Source organism: Arabidopsis thaliana, chromosome 5, assembly GCF_000001735.4.
Source record: "Arabidopsis thaliana chromosome 5, partial sequence".
Taxonomy (NCBI): domain Eukaryota; kingdom Viridiplantae; phylum Streptophyta; class Magnoliopsida; order Brassicales; family Brassicaceae; genus Arabidopsis; species Arabidopsis thaliana.
This window is the reverse complement of record NC_003076.8, coordinates 26,018,462-26,039,102: the sequence shown is the minus strand read 5'-3', so window position 1 is coordinate 26,039,102 and position 20,641 is coordinate 26,018,462. Positions and strand designations below refer to the sequence as shown.

At 33.7% G+C, this 20,641-nt stretch overlaps 4 protein-coding genes across 7 annotated transcripts; 3 read left to right on the top strand and 1 right to left on the bottom strand.

Annotated features, from left to right (window-relative positions):
- Window positions 1–3,045: 3,045 nt before the first annotated feature.
- Window positions 3,046–4,681, top strand: SDH2-3 (succinate dehydrogenase 2-3). Of its 2 annotated transcripts, NM_148160.3 has the most exons (5): window positions 3,046–3,358; window positions 3,445–3,560; window positions 3,642–3,880; window positions 4,112–4,321; window positions 4,402–4,681. In NM_148160.3, the coding sequence occupies exons 1-5, from the start codon at window positions 3,181–3,183 to the stop codon at window positions 4,586–4,588; spliced, it is 930 nt and encodes a 309-aa protein (NP_680465.2). In that variant the 5' UTR covers window positions 3,046–3,180; the 3' UTR covers window positions 4,589–4,681. The 2 variants fall into 2 exon arrangements, with proteins under 2 accessions (NP_680465.2, NP_001331888.1); NM_001345673.1 differs by having other exon boundaries at window positions 4,112–4,681.
- A 391-nt stretch (window positions 4,682–5,072) lies between these two features.
- TPR14 (tetratricopeptide repeat (TPR)-containing protein) lies at window positions 5,073–7,919 on the top strand. Its single transcript, NM_125914.5, has 4 exons — window positions 5,073–6,381; window positions 6,453–6,821; window positions 7,096–7,429; window positions 7,515–7,919. Exons 1-4 carry the CDS (start codon window positions 5,435–5,437, stop codon window positions 7,644–7,646), a joined length of 1,782 nt encoding a protein of 593 aa, NP_201320.1. The 5' UTR covers window positions 5,073–5,434; the 3' UTR covers window positions 7,647–7,919.
- Window positions 7,920–8,099: 180 nt separating this feature from the next.
- PLAT3 (Lipase/lipooxygenase, PLAT/LH2 family protein) lies at window positions 8,100–9,028 on the bottom strand. The gene is made up of 2 exons (NM_001037069.5): window positions 8,890–9,028; window positions 8,100–8,794 (listed from the first exon to the last, which is right to left on the bottom strand). Exon 2 carries the CDS (start codon window positions 8,711–8,713, stop codon window positions 8,399–8,401), a length of 315 nt encoding a protein of 104 aa, NP_001032146.1. The 5' UTR covers window positions 8,714–8,794; window positions 8,890–9,028; the 3' UTR covers window positions 8,100–8,398.
- A 7,694-nt stretch (window positions 9,029–16,722) lies between these two features.
- Window positions 16,723–19,646, top strand: TPPJ (Haloacid dehalogenase-like hydrolase (HAD) superfamily protein). Of its 3 annotated transcripts, NM_125913.5 has the most exons (11): window positions 16,723–17,307; window positions 17,401–17,541; window positions 17,647–17,718; window positions 17,819–17,914; window positions 18,009–18,065; window positions 18,149–18,250; window positions 18,369–18,446; window positions 18,543–18,612; window positions 18,753–18,823; window positions 18,975–19,067; window positions 19,175–19,646. In NM_125913.5, exons 1-11 carry the CDS (start codon window positions 17,026–17,028, stop codon window positions 19,223–19,225), a joined length of 1,113 nt encoding a protein of 370 aa, NP_201319.2. In that variant the 5' UTR covers window positions 16,723–17,025; the 3' UTR covers window positions 19,226–19,646. The 3 variants fall into 3 exon arrangements, with proteins under 3 accessions (NP_201319.2, NP_001330820.1, NP_001119501.1); NM_001345672.1 differs by having other exon boundaries at window positions 18,753–19,067; NM_001126029.2 differs by lacking the exons at window positions 18,975–19,067; window positions 19,175–19,646 and having other exon boundaries at window positions 16,881–17,307; window positions 18,543–18,775.
- The last annotated feature ends 995 nt before the right edge of the window (window positions 19,647–20,641 follow it).

Sequence of the window (20,641 nt, the reverse complement as noted above, 5' to 3'; positions counted from 1 at the left end):
AAGAAATTCCAAAGAAGCCTTTTGTGTGTACTTCTTAGTTTCTGAATATATTAACCAGTTTTGTATATTGTATCCATTCGATCAATGCTTTATAATTAAACCTTGAATTCATAGAGTATTGCTGTCCATGGTTCCAAATCGAAGTTTTATGACGGATTTAATTTTAAGAATTTTCATTTATGGATAAATTAGAGGTGACTGTGTACTTGTTGAGGTCATTGTCGTACTATTTCATAGCTGTTGTCTACTTACCTATATTTGTCTTTTTAAAGACCATATCTTGAAGTGAAATCCCGAGATCTAACATCTTCACGTACCTTTAGCATATTTGATATATATATATAAAAAACTTTATTTATAAATGCTTTTCTAAATAAGAGTTTATACGCATATAAGTATATAACTATCAACGTTTCCTTTGGAATTTTGTCGATTGTTGTGAACATAATAAAACAATATAGATGGTAGGAAAAAAAAACAATATAGATGATATAGTCTAAGTTTCTAACATCCCACCTAAGAAGCTGTACATATATAATAAGATGTCTAATGCAATGTAATTTCTTTTCTTCTTTTTTTTTTTTTTTTATAAAATCAATTTATAGCAGTCCGTTGTTAGCCATAAAGATTGAGGAAAAATTAGTTCAAGTTTATTACTGCTATTTGAACACGATCACGTGAATGTACATTTACGTTATAGAATGAGTTTTTGATATTGAATTATTCATGATAAAGATAATGTGAGATTAGAGGAAACATCACAAACACTACAGTTTATGTATATCAGTATATATAATTTTAACATATAATGTTAGGTTACATCTGAATCGACCATAAATTTCTAGCGATAGAGCCATCAAATCACTCACCTAATTATATCTCGTTTATTAGATTGCGTAAACTAATTACCCTACTTATATACTAAGTATTAAAAAAAATTCATATTATTGAGTATCTCTATCTTATAAAAAAAATAACAGTAAACAACAACAACATTTGGAAGCTAGAATGATGATAACTACTTATGACGAGAATGAAAACGATACCGATATACGAAAGCAATAGATACATGTACATACAAAAATCGGTGGATGTAGGACAGTTTTCGTAAAAGATATCGTGACATGATAAAAGCCTCTTAGATTTGATTAGACCTTCCCTCCATTAATATCATAATTTAAATACACTTAACATAACCCTTGACACTGTTACATGTTACTTTTTTCTGGGTCCCCTGATTTTTTTTTAATTAATATAAAGACAGTTGATATTGACCGCCGGTACTAAGAGCACCACCAATGGTGGTTCCTTAACAAAATTTTTAATGATAAAAAAATGAAAAATAATTAAAAGGTAAATGTAAGAAGAGAGAGAAGCCCTAAAATCTCTTATTTAAGGGACAGTCTCAAAAAAAATTATACACGTGTGCTTTTATTATTGGTCAAATTATACAAAGGCCCTAATAAGATTAAAATATTATTATTTGTATGTTTTTAAGGAACTTTCATAGAGTTAAGCGTTGAGGGTGCTCTAAACATATCTAAATTTTTATTTATCTCAAGTTTCTAACAGGGTTAATCATAACTGTATTATTGAAATATAATAAGTTTTTTCATGATATAATTATTATGGATAAAGTGCTCAATGTAATAAGTCAAACTGAATCAGTACAAGAAATTGATAATCAATCTGAAAAGCGAATTGATTATTAAGATGGTTAATATGTTTAAAAAATAAAAATCGAGACGTTGTAATAAAAAAAATATAACTGAAAATATCATTGTGGCTATGTAATTTCATCTAATAAATTTCTAATTACGTATTTGAGTAACTGTTTTTATTTCCCTTTACAATAGAATGCCTAAGCTGTTACCCAAAGTTAAGCAATAATTAAAAAAAAAAAAAATCAAAAAAAAAATGTTCCTTCCACTTATAAGAATATATTTGTTTTGTCCGTTAGGTTTTGTTGGTTTCCTCACTGGTTTTATTCTTTGACATCCAATCACTCGCTGAGAACCCACACTTGATATCATAATATCTAATTTTACAGAATATTAAGTACATTAAGATCATACAATATCTATTTTAATAATCTTTTTTATTCTTGATATGATTTAGTTTATGCGAGTTGCGTATACTAGCTAGCTAGCTGAGAAAGGTGTTTTGAGTATTGATAAAAAGAAATGGCAAAGAGTTTCGGGAAAATTTAATTAATTTTTTCATATGATTAAATTAATATTAGTATGTTACTGTTTATGATAAATAGCTCAAATCAATCAGGTGAGACTTGACTCATTATTTAATTTATTTTTAACTTACGTTTTCTGAAATTGTCTTGCACAAGTTATTTTATGATACATAGAAAACAGACCAAAATCCAAATTGGTAGTAGAGAAAAACTGAATCCAATTAATGTTTTTTTACAAAAACTAAAGAGATATTTTGATGAAATTCCCCAAAAATAATGCAAACCGATCTCTTTAGATTTGATTCCGAAAGTAGTAAAAAATATTCTGCTATATAACATGAATAGTGTAACTAAAATAATTACAAGCGTGGAATAACACCAATATCAATAAAACATTGGAAGTTTTCATGACATTGTACGATGAAATTCAAACAAGCAGAGCATTCAACAAAAAGAGTATTTTTCAACGAAGAAGGATGTGTGTTATTGGTCAAAGGTGGTCCTGCTCCAGACAAAGAGACATGCCACGTGTCACCTCTCTTTCAGATTATTGGATCGTTGACTTTTCTGTTGCAAGATTTGTCTGGGTTTGTTTATAAGAAGCTCACGATCCAATGCATTTGATAATGCTTCTGTTTTTCAAACAAATTCACAACAAAACGACCTATTTGTCAAATTCCTCAAGAAACAGGTTTTAAGAGTTAAAGAGGGACCACGTTTGGACCCGACCCGATACAGGACCCGGTCCTCAAAGCCTAAATTAAGAAAACTAGTGGGAGTTTTATTAAATGGGCTTAATATGGGCCTTAATGAATGAACTCTAGATTTGCATTGTAACACGTAGTCGCACACGTGCCATTGACTACAGGCTCTAGGCTGTCCACGTGTCATTTCCATGCACATGTCTCTCTCCTGCAGATACTTTCTCACCAAGGATTTTGACGGAAACGAATTCCAAACACTTCACCAGCTTTTGATCAAGCGAACAGAGAATGTCGTCTGTCTTGCGGTTGTTGGGGCGGAGAATCTGTAATCCAGCGGCGGAGAAAGTGCGTTTGAGCAGTAGCCTAAGCGGTGGTGGAGATTTTCCAATCTTAAATGGACATAAAGCGGCTCAAGACTTATCCAAAGATACTCTAAAATCCCAAGACATAACGAAAGAGAAAGAAGGTATGAATAAAGCTAAAATAAAATTTGAATTAACTACTTCTTTAAAGAAGCAGTTTTTTCAAATTATATCCGCTGATTTTCAACAGGCCAACACAAAGAAGTTAAGAAGGAGTTCAAGATTTATAGATGGAATCCTGACAAGCCTAACTCTAAACCATTTCTTCAATCTTTCTTCGTTGATCTTTCCTCTTGTGGTCCCATGGTAACTAACTAAAAATTGTTGATTATATTCCATAGGATTGGTCTTAATCTGGTTGACTAACATGTTCATGTGTTCCGTTAGGTTTTGGACGTGCTGCAGAAGATAAAAGCAGAGGATGATGCCAGTTTGAGTTACAGAAGATCATGTAGAGAAGGGATATGTGGATCTTGTTCAATGAACATTGACGGTACTAACACTGTCGCATGTCTTAAACCCATAAACCCAAACACGTCAAAGCCCACCATAATTACTCCATTGCCTCACATGTACGTCATCAAAGACCTAGTCGTCGACCTCACTAATTTTTACCAACAATACAAGTAAGTGAAGCTAGCTACCTTCTTTAATCCCATATAAAGTTTCTCACACTTTCAACATTATGGATGTCGAACAAGTATATATGATGGTTTCATGCAAAATTGAGGAAAAGAAACATAAAACTTGATTTAAGTGAATACTTGCAGCATAGCTTAACTTTGTGAAATCACAAAGTGTTTGAATCATATTCATGTGGAACTAACTATTGTGATGTGCTGTATTTGGAATAAAAGATCAATGGAGCCATGGTTAAAGACGAGGAAGCCTCCAAAAGACGGACGCGAACACCGGCAATCACCAAAAGACAGGAAGAAACTAGACGGGCTATACGAATGCATATTGTGCGCGTGTTGTACCACATCATGTCCTTCTTATTGGTGGAACCCCGAGGAGTTTCCAGGACCTGCGGCTTTACTACAAGCGTACCGTTGGATCAGCGATAGGTAAAAAAAAGGTGAAGATTAAAAGCCAGTCTCTCAAAAACTTGGTTTTCACTGTTCATTTTTATTTTGGTTTGACGCAGCCGCGATGAATACAGAGAAGAGAGGCTACAGGCAATAACTGAGAGTGAAACCAAAGTATATAGATGCAGAGCAATCAAGAACTGTACGGCCACTTGTCCTAAAGGACTTAACCCAGCTAGTGCCATTTTGAAAATGAAGTCTAAGCATTTGCTCTCCGATCCGTTAGTGAGAACAGAGAGTGTCTAGCTTCAACATGACTTGGACCGGTCATATATATTATGTAAAAGCTCTCTCTCTCTCTCTGGATACTCATTGCAATAAGAATCAATGTTTAAAACTTTTAATACGTGTCTCTCTCTACTCCTTTTATTGATATAACTTTCTAGAAAAGATCATCAAACACGTTTTGTTACATAAAAAGGGAACTACGTGCTCTCCATAAAATCATCTAAATATAGAGTCAATTGGAGAAAAACACGGATTAATTTAAGGACAAATCGCCCACTTTCTTTCTAAATATTCATTCTTCTCTCTTACACGACCGAGTCAGCACGCAACAACTATAATAATTTTTAGAAAAATTAAAATCAAATAACCAAAAACAAGAAAAAGTAAGAGCTGACAAAGAGAACAGAGAAATAGAGGTGATTAACTAACCAGTAATGCATTGGCACCAACTTTCAAACTCACCACCAACTCATTTTGACATCGAATAACAATAACAAAATTACATAAACATATAATTTCCAATCGTTTTTCGTCTTTCCTTTTTTTCACCTAAACTATTAGTCGCTTATTTTTCATTTCCGTAGTAAAAACCAAAAATCATAATGACACAATATATAAAATTAATGACACCAATACAAAACACGAAACGGAAGAATCTTCGTTCCTCTTTACCGTCCGGCCGAGAAAAGCCTAATCACATCTTTCTCCTCTATTCTTCTTTTTAAAACATGAGATCTCTCTCTCTTCTCATCACCATTGATCTCTGGTTTTCATAATCTATTCTTTGATTCTTATTCTATCTCTGAATTTTGATTTGTTCTTCGGGGGAGATAGGGTTTTACAATTCTCAGGCCGGTTCTTGAGATGGAGGAGAACACGGCGGTGGCTGCGGCGGAGAGAAGATCAGGTTGTGGTTTATTGAGTGTAATGTTTGGTAGACGTGGCTTGTGGTCCAAGAAATCTACCGCTGTCGATAACGGTAGCCAGAAAAGCACATCTACGGCTGCGACCGCAACAAGCAACATTCAATTCACTAAATCTCCGGGCACCGAGTTAAAGAAGCCGCGTGATGATCAGAAAGTTTCCGCTGAGCCAATCCAGAATAACAAGATCCAGAACAACCAAAATCACAACCAGAGATCCGTAGTTCCATCAAAACCCTCGTCAAATCAGTACCCTAATAACCATCAATTAGGGACTTACGAGAATCACCAACGAAGTAGTTATAACAACAATAGTAATAGTGTTGATCCATATCGAGGAGGAGGAGGACAGAGGAAAGTGCCAAGAGAAGCCATTGGTTTATCGGGTGAGCTTGAAAGCATGATCACGGATCATCAGAAAGCAAAAGGAACCAATGGATTGGTTCGTGCATCTTCTAGCAATATAATGTTATATGGTAATCTTGGCAATTTGAATCAGACTGGACCTGTAACTGCGGGTGTAAATTACGGTAATAACAATGGATATGGCGTGAAGAGGACGACAATGGGGGCTGCAACGGCGACGACAACAAAGAGTCAAGATCAATCAGGATCTTTGTGTAGAGCAATCTCAACAAGAATGGATCCGGAAACTTTGAAGATCATGGGGAATGAAGATTACAAGAATGGGAATTTCGCAGAGGCTTTAGCATTGTATGATGCAGCCATTGCAATTGATCCAAACAAAGCTGCTTACCGTAGCAACAAGAGCGCGGCTTTGACCGCCCTAGGGAGAATCCTTGACGCGGTTTTTGAATGCAGAGAAGCAATCAGAATTGAGCCTCATTACCACAGAGCACATCATAGGTTGGGTAACTTGTACCTCAGGTAATCTCAAAACCTCACAATTATTACTTTTTCTTAAAAAACGTTATTAAGAATCTCACAAATTTCGATAGGTTAGGAGAAGTGGAGAAATCGATATATCATTTCAAACATTCGGGTCCCGAAGCTGATCGTGAAGACATTGCAAAGGCGAAAACGGTACAGACACATCTCAACAAATGCACAGAAGCTAAGAGATTACGAGATTGGAATGGTTTGATTACGGAGACAACAAACACAATCTCTTCAGGAGCTGATGCAGCCCCTCAGGTCTATGCATTGCAAGCAGAAGCTTTGTTGAAGACACATAGACATCAAGAAGCTGATGATGCTTTGTCTAGATGTCCGGTTTTCGATATTGATGCTAGTACTAGGTACTACGGACCGGTCGGTTATGCTGGTTTCTTGGTCGTCCGTGCTCAGGTTCACTTAGCGTCTGGCAGGTTTGTTTTGTTCTGTTCTTCTTTACAATTCTTGGTTTATTACAGTAACCGGTATTCAATTTGATAATTCCGGTTTCACATCCCAAAACCTGGTATCTCAAATTTGATTTACCGGGTTCATGTTACATTTTTTGGTTTTCTTGTTTATATAACATGGTAAAAACTAGAGTTATACTGAAATTTCGGTCTGTATTGGTTTTATTGTTTGAAACTCGGTATAGAGTTATGAACTGGTTTTTAATTTGAAAATTCCGGTTTAATTTGATTTTATCAGATTCGACGAGGCGGTGGAGGCGATCCAACGCGCCGGGAAGCTGGACGGGAATAACCGAGAGGTGATTATGATTTCACGACGGGCACAAGCGGTGACTGAAGCTCGGTTTAAAGGAAACGAGCTGTTTAAATCTGGACGGTTCCAAGAGGCGTGCGCCGCTTATGGTGAGGGATTAGATCACGATCCACGAAACTCTGTTTTGCTCTGTAACCGCGCGGCTTGTCGGTCAAAATTGGGTCAATTTGATAAATCTATAGAGGATTGCACGGCGGCTCTCTCCGTCCGGCCGGGATATGGTAAGGCTCGCCTCAGAAGAGCCGATTGTAACGCCAAGGTAACAATAAAAACTAGTGGGGTCGATATAAAATTTTGAGAAAATTTGGGACTTGTTTGTAATTATTAATTAATTGCGGATGCAGATCGAAAAGTGGGAATTAGCGGTGGGTGACTACGAGATATTGAAAAAGGAGTCGCCGGAGGATGAGCAAGTTATCAGAGGATTATCAGAGGCTCAACAACAACTCATGAAACGTAGTGGACAAGACTCTTGAGAATTTTTCCGGTGAATAAAAACCAGTAAACAACCGTGAGGGATATATGGATTGAGAAAAGAAAACAGCCGGAATATTCCTTGTTTGATTTTCTTTTTTGGGCTGGCAAAAATGACAAATCGTGTGAATTCTTTAATTTTTATTTTTGGGTTTTGAATGATTAAATTGTTTGTATAGGAATGAGATTGTGGGAATACTGTATTTTAGCATTTTCAAAAACCAAAATTTGTCCATGAAAAAAAATATCAAAATTTTCCGATGTCGAGAAATATATACGTCGGAGTAGTAGAGTACCTTTGGGCAAGTGGCTACGGCCACCTATGCCGGTCTTTGCATTCGGAGCTTGCTACTCCAAAATCTTGGCTTAGTGGGTTTTAAAATACACTGGACCTCGACCAATATACCCCTACAAAAAATAATTAGTTGGGCCCGTTAAGGCCCATATCATTTGTTAAGAATAATAACATTTCATAGATGTTTCACTATTTCATTCTCAAAACACTCCATAGATGTTTTGATCTTAACTCTCTCCATGTTCTTTTATAATATTATACATTGATCACTCGAATATGAAGCAGTGTAATACAATGATAACACAGTTGTTTTCATTTTCATTATTCGAGAAAAAAAAACCACAAATTCTCAATCACACACGTAAACATGACATTTGACACATAAATAATCTCCCACTACATCATGGGAATAACGACTCGCCGATTCTTGACCAAGTCCGAGCAATGATTTCTAATCGCCTACAGCTCATACGGTGAAGCATCACGAGCCAGCCATTGCTCCACTTCAAACTTCTCCTGTGAACAACTTCTCCGACGGCTCTCACTCATGGTCACTTCCACGTAATTACAATACCAACCGTGATGATCACCAGAGCCATCGGATGTCAAATTCATTGCACAAACCGGACCTGAGAGGCAAGAACCTAAACCACTGAAAATGTCGAGATTGCCCCTCTCGAAATAGTCATGAAATGGACCCATTAAACCTCCCCATGACACCAAATCGGAGATAACCGCGTCTTGACCGTAACTGTCGTAAAGACGGAGGCTCATGACGGAGTCTGTACCGGCTTTCCATGCCGTACCGGTTCGTATGTAAACCGTGAACACGCACTTGTCTTCATCATTGTCCAACTAATTAAATAACATTCTTATCATTAAAGATGTCGCAATTTATTTGTAGTATACGGTTTGTAGGTGTATTTGCATTTTGCAAGGAAGTGACTTACTGGTAGAGCGATTGCGACGGTGTTGAGGAGGAGGAGACGGAGGAGGATCGCGGAGCTACCGCGTGACCTCTTTGTCTGAAATGACTCTTTTTAGTTAGTAGAGCCAAATTTTATGAAATCGAAGAATGTTGAAAACTTTGAAATTTATTGTAGTCCTATGCTTGTTCGCTTAGGCGAAGATTAATAAAATAAGATTTTAAGATATACTAATTTTTTGTCTTGAGAGATTACAATAATAATGCAGCTATTAATAGTCAATAGTTTATGTGGAATTGTGGATATTCCGGTGCTGTAGCCTATATCCGTTGGAACTAATGACTTGTTTGATTTTTTCCAACAGATATGTTTTTTTTTTGTCAACTGCTGCATCATCCCATGTTCGTTATCGGGATTAGAATTTTTCAATTGGGCTTGGGTTTGGGCTTATATAACCCAGATCAGAAGTTGAGTTTTGTTTTGAACTTACGAGATTATTAATTAATCTTTTAAAAGAAAATAGTTATAAACGTAGCATATGCCTCTCTTTTTTTTCTTTTTTCTTTTTTTTGTGTGTCAAAGCATATGCAATAAATTTGAAATTCCAATATGCTCTTAAGATATTAATTCTTTGTCAAACTTGAACCATTAGTTTTTTTTTCCAAACGAGTTCCTCATTTCGAAACTCGGAGCATAAAATTTTGTTTGTGGCATCATTATCATTTATATTCATATTCCAATTGAAACCAAGTTGGATGTGCAACTGTGCATCCACCAAATTGGACGGCCAGATCCCAAGAGTCCCAAAGCACATCACATTTGATTAAATGTATTCGAATGCTTTCGTTTCTTTAATCCTTTTCTTTGTTTTTTAAAAAAAAAAGAAAAAAAAAATCTCCGAAGAGGTGATTTGTGAACCGTTGAGGATTCCATCAAATCAGAATCTGATATTGTTTTAAAGACACCCACTTGTAATGCATACTTAATATGCAATGACCTTTGAATTTTTATAATGTTCTTCCCTTAATCCAAAAAAATAACTTGCACGTGTGAGATCCCACATATATATTTTTAGTGGGTTAATTTACTTTCATGATTTCCTTGGAATATTCTGATTTCGTAGAGAAAATTAGATGCTAGCTTTTTAAAGAATTTTTGCAAACCATGCGGATTTGGGCGTGTTAATGCTAGATTGTCTCTTATTTCAAAATTTCCACTTATTTGTGATATCTCGCCGTCTTCAGATTCGTTTTAAAATTATTAAAACAGCACCGATATTCTTTATTTTCTTTTACTAGTTAAAGATACTAGGCTCCTTAATTATATCCAACCCCAATTTTTCAAACTACTATGGTTAAATCTTCCTTCTGAGATATTAATAATGTAATAAGGTTCTTTGAAGATATGGGAGCTCGTTGATAAAAAAAAGAAAGAAAGAAAGATATGGAGCTTAGAGATGACTCATCAAGATAAGTCGATAACAAAAAGCATATACTACAATTTTCCTTTTCGGGATATAGGGATATGAAAAAGATAAATTACAATAACAACAGAAATAGTAAATAACATTGTGGAAACATTTGCCAGTACTTAAAATTTACAGGATAAGCCTTATATAAATAATTTGATTGTTAATGAGGGGATGAATCGACTTGATCATATTGCGTTGGATTGTCAATTTTTTATCATCACTTATTATATCTAAAATCGATAAAGGGATAAGTGGTAACTAATACTACATTAATGATTATAAAATTTTACCAAGGTTTTTTATGTCTCTTTGGATTAAATTTTTTTCTTTTCTTTTTGGTTGTGGTTAATTAAAGATTGATGTGTAGAAGTTCATATATTATGTTCATATTCTAAAGGTAATACGATAGCCAATTGCTTAAATCCCACCGAATGATATTATAAATATTTTTTCTCGAACACAAGGTTTATAACTTATAAAGCAATGATATGAAGCAAGAAAAAGCAACTCATATAATGACAAAAGAATCATGCCTTTTTCAATATACTTTTTTTACCCTCTCTTTTATCAGTACCGACAATAAGTGGCAATTCATTTTCTTGCAATTTTTTTTGTTAAGTATAACTCATGATTTAACAAAAGGGAAAAATAACATTTGCACAGGAAAAAAAATCATAGTTAAACTAGGTATTTAAAGTTAATTTGTCTTCTTGTTCAATATCCCACTAATTTTATAAAAGTCCATCACTGTTTTGATTTAAAGTAATTAGGATTTGTCATAAAAAATAAAGTAATTAATTTAATATGGTTATGGGCCTGTGGGCCAAGAAGGAACTGAGTCAGAAAGCGTAGGAAAGCCGTGGGGATGATGAGGTGGGCCCATTTTCCACGACCGAAAGTACGTTTTAAGGCAGCGATACCGTTAGGCTTTGGCAGTTGTTTCCGTTTACCTGTCAATTTACTCTTTTTTTTTTTTTTTTTTTCAACTTCACACAGTTCAATTATCATAGTATTCAGAATAAATTTGGATATATATAATAAATACGCATCGAAAGTAAAAATAAAGCTCAAAGAGATATAAAGTATAAATAAATGAAGAATACAATTCCTTATATCCCATCGTATTTTTTTCCTCGTCTTATTCTACGTGAAATGGAACTGTTCTGGTCCAAGAATATTTTTTAATTTATTCTTAAATTTGTTGACGTTTCACAAAAAAATAAAATTTGTTGACAAGTTTATTTTTATTTTTTTGCGATGTATGGTTTTTTACACTCATACGTATGCTAAGATTCGATATTCTGTGTATTGTCATCTGTTTTGCGTTCTTGTTTGTCAATCATAATAAATTATTTTTGGAAAATTTGCAAATTTCGAATCAAACTAAGGTGATAGCGCTAGTTATATTAGTCCTTTTATGAAACTGAAGAAAATCACAATCACTATATTTTTTTAATTATATAAAGTTTCATAGTTTCCCAAAAACCAAGTTTATGGTTTACAATGGAAATAAAAGATTGAAAGGTGTTAGCTCCATAATGCTTCGACAGAAAAAGGAAGATAGGAAAGTGATGAGAAACACACTTAGACCAACGACGTAGAATAAGCTTCTTTACATGTAATCACACTCTCATTTCTCACTTCATCACAACTCTTTCCAGCGCATTTCTTCTACTTTCTTTTCACTCCCCCAAAAATCACATCAACTTTTAATATTTTCCTCTCTCTTTTATTTATATAGAAAATGAAATAGCAATAAGTTGGCTAATATTCCAAAACCCTCATGTCAATTTATACACGTTGAATGTCTCCAACTGATATTGACCTTCTATTATTGCCACTAATTTTAAGCTTTTCATTCAACATGTATATATGTTTGGTACTCGAAAAATCATGAAATGTAATATTAGTTCCAGCTATTTTTCTGTTGTAAAATGTTTTTTTTTTAAGATTGACGGTTGCAATCTTGATTTAATTTACAATATATAAGAAATTACCAAATTTTGATATTTCAATTTTAAAACGAAATTTTGAACCATTGGACGACCATGAGTTTCGTCACAACATATCCTCTTTTACTATACATTACAAAATATATTTTTTGGCCACTTATCGCATCAACATGTACCATAATCATTTACGCTCTTTTGGTAATGAACTGATGACAGCAATTGAAGCTTGACTCTACAATAAAAGAACACCAGTAAGAAAATTGCTTTTGATAAATCGAAAATTTGTTTTTTTTTTGTTTTTATTTTAACTCAGAAAACCTATCAAGAAAGACCTAGCCTATTGATGGGATAAATCGGGGAGACCTACATGTGGATTTGGTGCGTGCACGTACGATGAATGCATGTCTTATTTTTTACTTAATTGGAGTATGTAATTTTATCTTCTGCGTGAAGAATCTGCCGACCATTAGGAGGGCTTTGTGTTTCAATAGAGACACGTAACGAAGTAGACCACACGTGTGGTGTCGGTTGAAAAAGAAGGACAGATTCAGACGAGTCATATGGTTTGGGCAGCGAGCGACAAGCTCCTGACACGTTATGAACCTTTTTGAGTCTTTTTGGACTCGGTCCGGTCCGTGGCCGACTATTTAGCCTGGCACTTCTATTGACTTCCACTTCCACAACAACGTACGCATAGTAATAATAATTGAAATAAGCGAATATAAACTTTTGAAAAAAGAAAAAATTGAAAAAAAAAAAACTTTGAAGACTAGTCTACGTACTAAACCCATTTATAAGGAGGTGAACTGTTAAGTGAAGGATCATCAAGAGAAGTTTCGTAAACTTCGTGGATGTGCATGCACATGTAGCTAACTAATTCAAAATCTAACTTTTTGAGACATTAGTTATATGTTGAATCATCGCCTCTCCAAAATAAATCAGATACTGAATGAAAAACAATTAAAGCTTATTGAAACTAACAACAATATGAGAAGATGTTCAAAGGCGTTGATTCAGCCGAAAAACACGGGTTTGCTTTCCAGTTTATGACTTAAAAAAATTGGGCACCAGTCAGATCCTTATGTTAAAAATTAGTTTTATTTGCAGCTTTATTCAAAATTTTCTTATTATATATTTGTAAAGTGTACTTCCATAATTAATCTGAAACAAAAGATTGAAAGAATCTGAATCTACATATCTGCTCACGTCATCGTCAATTGGATGTCCGACTATCTCATATCCTTTCGATTTTATTTTTAAAAAATCTTATATGGCAAGTAATTCGAATAATGACTAATGTCCCTCTTTTTCACATTAGATTTTGAACTATTTCAAACCTTGTAAGAAAATAAAGAAAGCTTCTTCTATGAATGTAAAGAGAAAATAATTTTTTTTTATGTGATGTTAAAACTATTAACAGAAACTGGAAGGAAAAACCATCACTCCATCAGTCTAATTGATGTTTTAATAAATACTTCCTAAATTGATCGCGTTCACATGAGGTTCGAGTAATTTTTCCAACATACATCGAATCGAAAATTTGGAAGCACATGGCAAAACGAATAAGATCCTAAGAAATCAAGAATATTTATTTATATATTTTTTTCTTTTCCCGATGGTTTGATTGTTCTTGTTCATATGTACATTCTTTTGGTCAACATCGTATAAGCAAATATTGCGGAATCTTTATTTCATATAAAAAGAGTTGGTTTATTCTGATTTTGGTAATCTAATATTAATATAGCTTGTTGAAAAAAGAGTTCTGATATGATTAGCTTATTAATTTGATTGAACAATGAGCTTTTATGTTTAAGTTTGTTGGCTATGTTGAATTTCGAATCCGAGTTTGGTAAGCATTTACAAAAGAGTATTAGAAATACCCTCAAAGCAAATTTGATAAATAAGGCTACCTAACAAGTAAACTAAAAATTCGTTTTTTTTCTTAATCCGGAAGATAAAAAGGTTATAAAGACCATCACTCAACTGAAAAAATTGGTTTTGATGAATTTTAGAAGCTAGTATCTTAAATGTTCTTAGTTGGTCAGAAAGTCAAACGTTCCGTTCCCACCTCCAAGAATCTTATTCGGCATTGTAGTCAAACAAATAATGTAGTCTATTGGCTTCGTGCCATTGACTAGGTATTTTTAACCATAAACGTGATCAAACAGAAGACTGAATTTTCCTTGAATAACACAGATTCTTGGTAGGAAATTGAATTCTCGACCTACACCTCTCCTCCGGTCCTCCCCTAAGTAAATTTTACTATAGTTTTATATATATATATATATATATACATATATCTCCGAGCGTTTCTAGAGCTAATAGAAAAACATTCGAATTTGTTCATTTCAATGTCAGACGACGACTCATCCATAATACGAAGACGGTAAATTTGGTTGAAAACTTGAAATGGAAAACAGTATATATATGTATATAGATCAAAAAATGTATATATATAGAATCAATATCATTTGACTGAAACAATTTCATTTTATACCCAATAATAGGGATGTAGTAAGAAAAAGCATATTCCCACGCCACGCGATCCACAGGTTCGATTTGTTTACATATGCATATTAGTAATACAGAGTCCACAAGTTTAACAAACAACAGATATATTATAGATTTTTTTCAGAAGAATGCTATTATTTTTTCGCTTTCAAATTAATACACATACAAATTAACAAAAGTAGCACTAGTACAAGCTTACTATTTTCGTTTGCAGAAAATCATATCTATATATAGTCCGTGTTGACAGAAAAAACAAAAATATGAATATATGGTCCTTTTTTGTTTGTCATCATTAAGATGGGATGACATAAAAGTCACACTGTCAAATTAATTTGAATATGAATGGAGATAATATAAAACTTTGCAAACATATATCAGTATTAATTAAATGATTAATATGCATTTGCAGCCGCTGCTGGTTTTGAGGTTAGCACAAAAAGGGTGCTTTGGTTTTGAAAGACAAGGGGCGTCTTCGAGTTACACTTGTATTAATTATATGTAAAAATAATTACTAAATTATATAAAGCTTCTTTATAACATCTAATACCTCGACCATTGTACATGTGAATGCAACCCATATATATATTTACACACATGCATGCAATGACACATGTATATTACACTAGAACGACACCATTTTGTTACAATGTGATACCCTATAAAAACACGCAAAACTTATCACTAAAAGACAACATAATTTGATAAGCACCAAACCCAAAAGGGGACGCGAGATAAATTCAATGAACATAAATCGGTCCAAAAACCAAAATCCACGTGCAAAAGAAAAGAAGCGTTACAACTTACAATTGTTCTGATACCAACGATGAAACCGGAATCGACTAAAACTTTCTCGAAGGGTCAACCTATTTTAGGAACGTGGGTGATCATCTCTCGCATATTTGTATGGATACGAGTCTTCCTAATTCAAGCTTTTAAAGAAAGAACGTATATCACTGATTTGTATCTAATCACATCAATAAATATAATGGTACATTTAGGTTATTCGAATATATTATATATATTAGTTTTTGAACTTTGGTTTAGTGCCAACTATTGAACGATTGTTTCCATATACTTCAATTTGTTTTTGTGTTCAAAATTTTAAGTAATTAGAATAATCCGTTTTATAATTTTTGGTAAAACTTATGCGTATTTATTAATCTGAATTCATTTTTCTCTTTCTGAAATTTTCTTTTAATAATTTATGTCAATTCATGATCAAAAGTTAGGTCTATAAGAAAGTTCGAGAGCGTGATGGTTTTATTACAATATGATGATTTATTTTAATTAAATGTAATGTCATTTTTTCTATTGTACGTGTGGCTGCATGCATCGCAAGGGGTCATGTTCATACGATCACTTTGATTGTTTATATGAAAACGGTGAAGTCGCCTAGATGGTGTGATTATTGTCAAGGCACCTTATATTTAGATTAAGTATTCGAATATCAATAATTTATCATAAAAACTAAATAAAAGTAGTCTTTTTTTAATACGAAACAGTATCAAAAGTTTGAATAATTTAGAGTACGTGTTCCTATCCATGTTCCTATACAATCATGAAAGCTTTTGGTTTTAATCTTTTTATTTTATTTTTGGTATTACTACAAATTTATCATTATACAACTGTACATAATAATAGTAGTCATCACTATACAATTAATTTCCCCAAACGAAACAAAAACGGTTGATATAACGTTGAAGTGGACATTAATTGGTAGTGAATATAACAAAAATAACTTAGTTATATAATATGTTCGACGACGTTAGGTTATTAAAAACATATATACGAATACGACGTAGACGAATAAGACACGGAGAGAAGGTGTTTTCCTTTGGCTCGGGGACACGTGGCCTTAGAAAGGGACCATTTACACAAAGAGAAGAGTCACACCACTTCCTCGGCTCCTCCTCCGGACCTCAAGCTGGGCCCGGCTTGTAGGTCCCCCACATAAGAACCTCGGTCCCATGGCTCCCACTTGTAACTTGTAACAAGACTCTCTCTCCCTCTCTCATGGTTTAGCACTTTAGTTTTAGATTGTGCGTCTATAAAAGCCACCTCTTGGTCTTCGCATTTCTCCCAAACTATCTCGTCTCTTCGAACACTTCAAAAAACATAGCAACTTCACTTCTTCCTCCTCCTTCCTAGTTTCTCGTTTGGTCTCATTCTCTTTAATTACCTCCTCCTCTGTTCTGCTCATCCCCTGTTTTTATAGTTTTATATAAAATGGTGAGCCAAAACGTCGTCGTATCAGACGCCAAGACCGGGATCATAACGGTCTCTACAGTCTCTAACTCCTCTGTCTTTACTCCTACCGCTCAAAAACCACCGACTGCTCCTGGTTACATCTCAGTTTCCAAGAAAAAACTCCTCAAAAACCTTGAAATCAATGGAGCTGATCAAAGTCAAAGACTTAACTCTTGGGTTGACTCCATGAGAGCTTCTTCTCCTACCCATCTCAAATCACTTTCCTCTTTCTCTTCCGAAGAAGAACACAATTCTTGGATCGTAAGCTCCATTACACACTTTTTTCCTCACATAAAGTCTGTTTCTAATTCTTAAAGTAATGCTTAACTTTATCTGTCTTCTAATTCTGATCAGAAACGACATCCATCAGCACTTAACATGTTCGAACGAATCATCGAAGAAGCAAGAGGAAAACAAATCGTCATGTTTCTTGATTATGACGGTACTCTTTCTCCGATCGTGGATGATCCAGACAGAGCTTTCATGACTAGCAAGGTTCTTATAATCAATCAAGATCGATTTCCATAATTTTCTGTTTTTTGTTTTGATTTGCAAATCTCTTATTTTTGTATATATCAATTTATGTTTTATGTTTCACAGATGAGAAGAACAGTGAAAAAAATGGCTAAGTGTTTTCCAACTTCCATAGTTACTGGTAGATGCATCGACAAGGTACATTTTGTTAGACAATTTTATTTCTCATTTCTCTTAACAAAACATGATAATGAACCATTTTCAAATAATTATCTTCTGTTAATGAATATTTTTGTAGGTTTATAGCTTTGTGAAGCTAGCAGAACTGTATTATGCTGGAAGCCATGGGATGGATATTAAAGGCCCAACTAAAGGTTTCTCAAGATACAATAAGGTAGACTCTTGAATTCACATGGTTAGAGAATTTCAATCCTGATTTTCTTTAGTTTTGTATTTTCTCTTAACAAAATGTTACTTTTGGTTTTTAGGATAAACCATCCGTTCTTTACCAACCAGCCGGCGACTTTCTTCCCATGATCGATGAGGTAAATAAATTTGTGTTTTTATTTTATTCTTTTTATCATCTCTGTATGTATCTGATTTTAGAATTTTTTCGTTTTATTTTCAGGTTTATAAACAATTAGTGGAGAAAACCAAATCTACACCAGGAGCCAAAGTGGAGAACAACAAGTTCTGTCTTTCTGTGCACTTCCGTTGTGTTGACGAGAAGGTAATTGTTAATAATAACAACAATAATATAGTATTTAAAACAAATACTTATCCGATTAATGTATGTTTATTGATAGCAAAACTAATAGAGTGAACAATAATCTTTAAAAAATATTCAGAAATGGAGCGAGCTGGCTTCAAAAGTTCGGTCGGTGGTAAAGAACTATCCGACGTTGAAACTGTCTCAAGGTCGAAAGGTATGACGTGACATCTTCTTGTTGGTGAATGTCTTATTTCAGTGTTGTTTTTTGCTTTTAAATTTCTAATTTAATTAATTTTGTACTTATAAACAGGTTTTTGAAATCCGACCTATAATTAAATGGAACAAAGGCAAGGCTCTTGAGTTTTTGTTAGAGTCACTCGGTGAGACTCTCTTTGGTCGTTTGTTGAATTTTATTTTTGCTTATTTAAACTCTTTCATCAACAATAATATTAGCTCGTAAATGTGCCTTTTTAAAAGTTAAATATGAACAATTCTAAATTTAGAACTATGGCTCTTGCAGGATTTGAAAACTGTAACGATGTATTTCCAATTTACATTGGTGATGATAAAACCGATGAAGATGCATTTAAGGTATACATTACAAATGAAAATTGTGAATCTTAAAATGCTTTTAATATTTTGAATTTGTGTAAAAATAGCCAAAACATCAGGTTTAACAAAATTTTACTCCCAATATAGATTTTGAATTTGGTATTACTAATTGTGTTTTAATATAAATTAGCTACTACGAGGGAGAGGACAAGGCTTTGGTATTCTTGTCTCCAAGTTCCCCAAAGACACCAGTGCGTCGTATTCTTTACAAGACCCACCTGAGGCAAGTACTTATACAAATAGATATATCAATTTACGCATATATAAACCGTATATGTTTATGTACGTATTAGTTACGCAATTATAATGATATTCTGGTAACATATACAGGTGATGAATTTCTTGGGACGGTTGGTGGAGTGGAAACAGATGCAGCAATAAACGTGCAAGGGGCAATGAAGTACATTTAGTAGTCTTTTTAATAAAACGAGAATATTCATAACTATAGGTGCATATATAGATATAATATGTACATCCCTAACCTATAATGGAACATTGTACAAGATCCTCTTATAGATTGATCTTGTTCATCACAAATCTTTTCTTTTAGTAAAAGAGATTATATGAACAAGAAAAATGGGGAACTTTTATCGATTTGGGGATATATTATTATAGCCTTCTATCTTTATTGCTTGTAGGCAATTTCTTACTTTTCAAGTTAGGCTATTGTAAGGGAAAGGGGTATATGTAGTTGATACCTTTTGTAAAATCATAATGCAAATGTGTATCATTTTATGAAATGATAATATTTTAGTTACTGTATTTGTCTTCAAAATTTCTAATGCTTTTTGTTTCAAACTAAATATCTATGTATCTTATTGTCCCTCTCTTTCACAAAAGAATAATCTTTCAAATGAGATACTGTGCCATTTTTCTCTCTAAATAGGTTCCATTCATAATGGGACCATTGGATTCTTCTGTAAAATTCTGCACCCAAAATATTGAACAATACATTTTGCAAAACAAAATTAGATGGAAGAAATAACAGAACAATTCAATGCGAGTTTAATATATGATGTAGATTGTCAACTAGTGGGACTTAGACACATATCCTTGGTAGGTCCGTAACTTTTTTTATGACATGAAGAGATATAGAGTACTTGTGCTAACAATGACCGAGACATGACAAATTTTTCAACTTCCAAATCCTTTTTCTTGTTTGAATTAAAGTACAATTTCTCTTAACAAAAAGTAACAAGGAATGACACATTTTCGTCTATTTCTTGCACCGCATGAGAACCTACATGTTAAGTACGTGTTCCACTTCATGTCCATGTCATTTGTCTCTCACCATGCATATATTCATGTTGGACCTCTCGTAGATCCTTAACACGTGTCAGCGTTGGAAATGTGTCGGTCCACGCTTCGAAATCAAGCATTCATAATGAATAAATGTTTTACAAAAGGATCATGAACCCCTATGTATATGAATAAATGTGCACATGGTGATGCATGTGAAGGAGAATGCCTTAACAATGGGGATCCACATTCAATGGACACGTTTCACTGTTTTTACCCTTTCTCTGACATTCTCAACTAACCTTTAGATGGCTCAGAAATTCATCTTTAAATTGACAAATTATGATTTTTAATCATTTTTTTGTTGGTCATTAAGTCATTCTCACCGTTTTAAATAACTAGAATATCTGAATATCTGGATTCTTATATGTCATGTAAATTAATATGGACTTCTAATTCCTGTTTTTGACATAAAAAGCAAGAACAAGGAACAACCAAGCAAATAAATCAGTAATTATGAAAGTGGTAAATGGTTTCTTAAATAGTTTTAAGTCCACT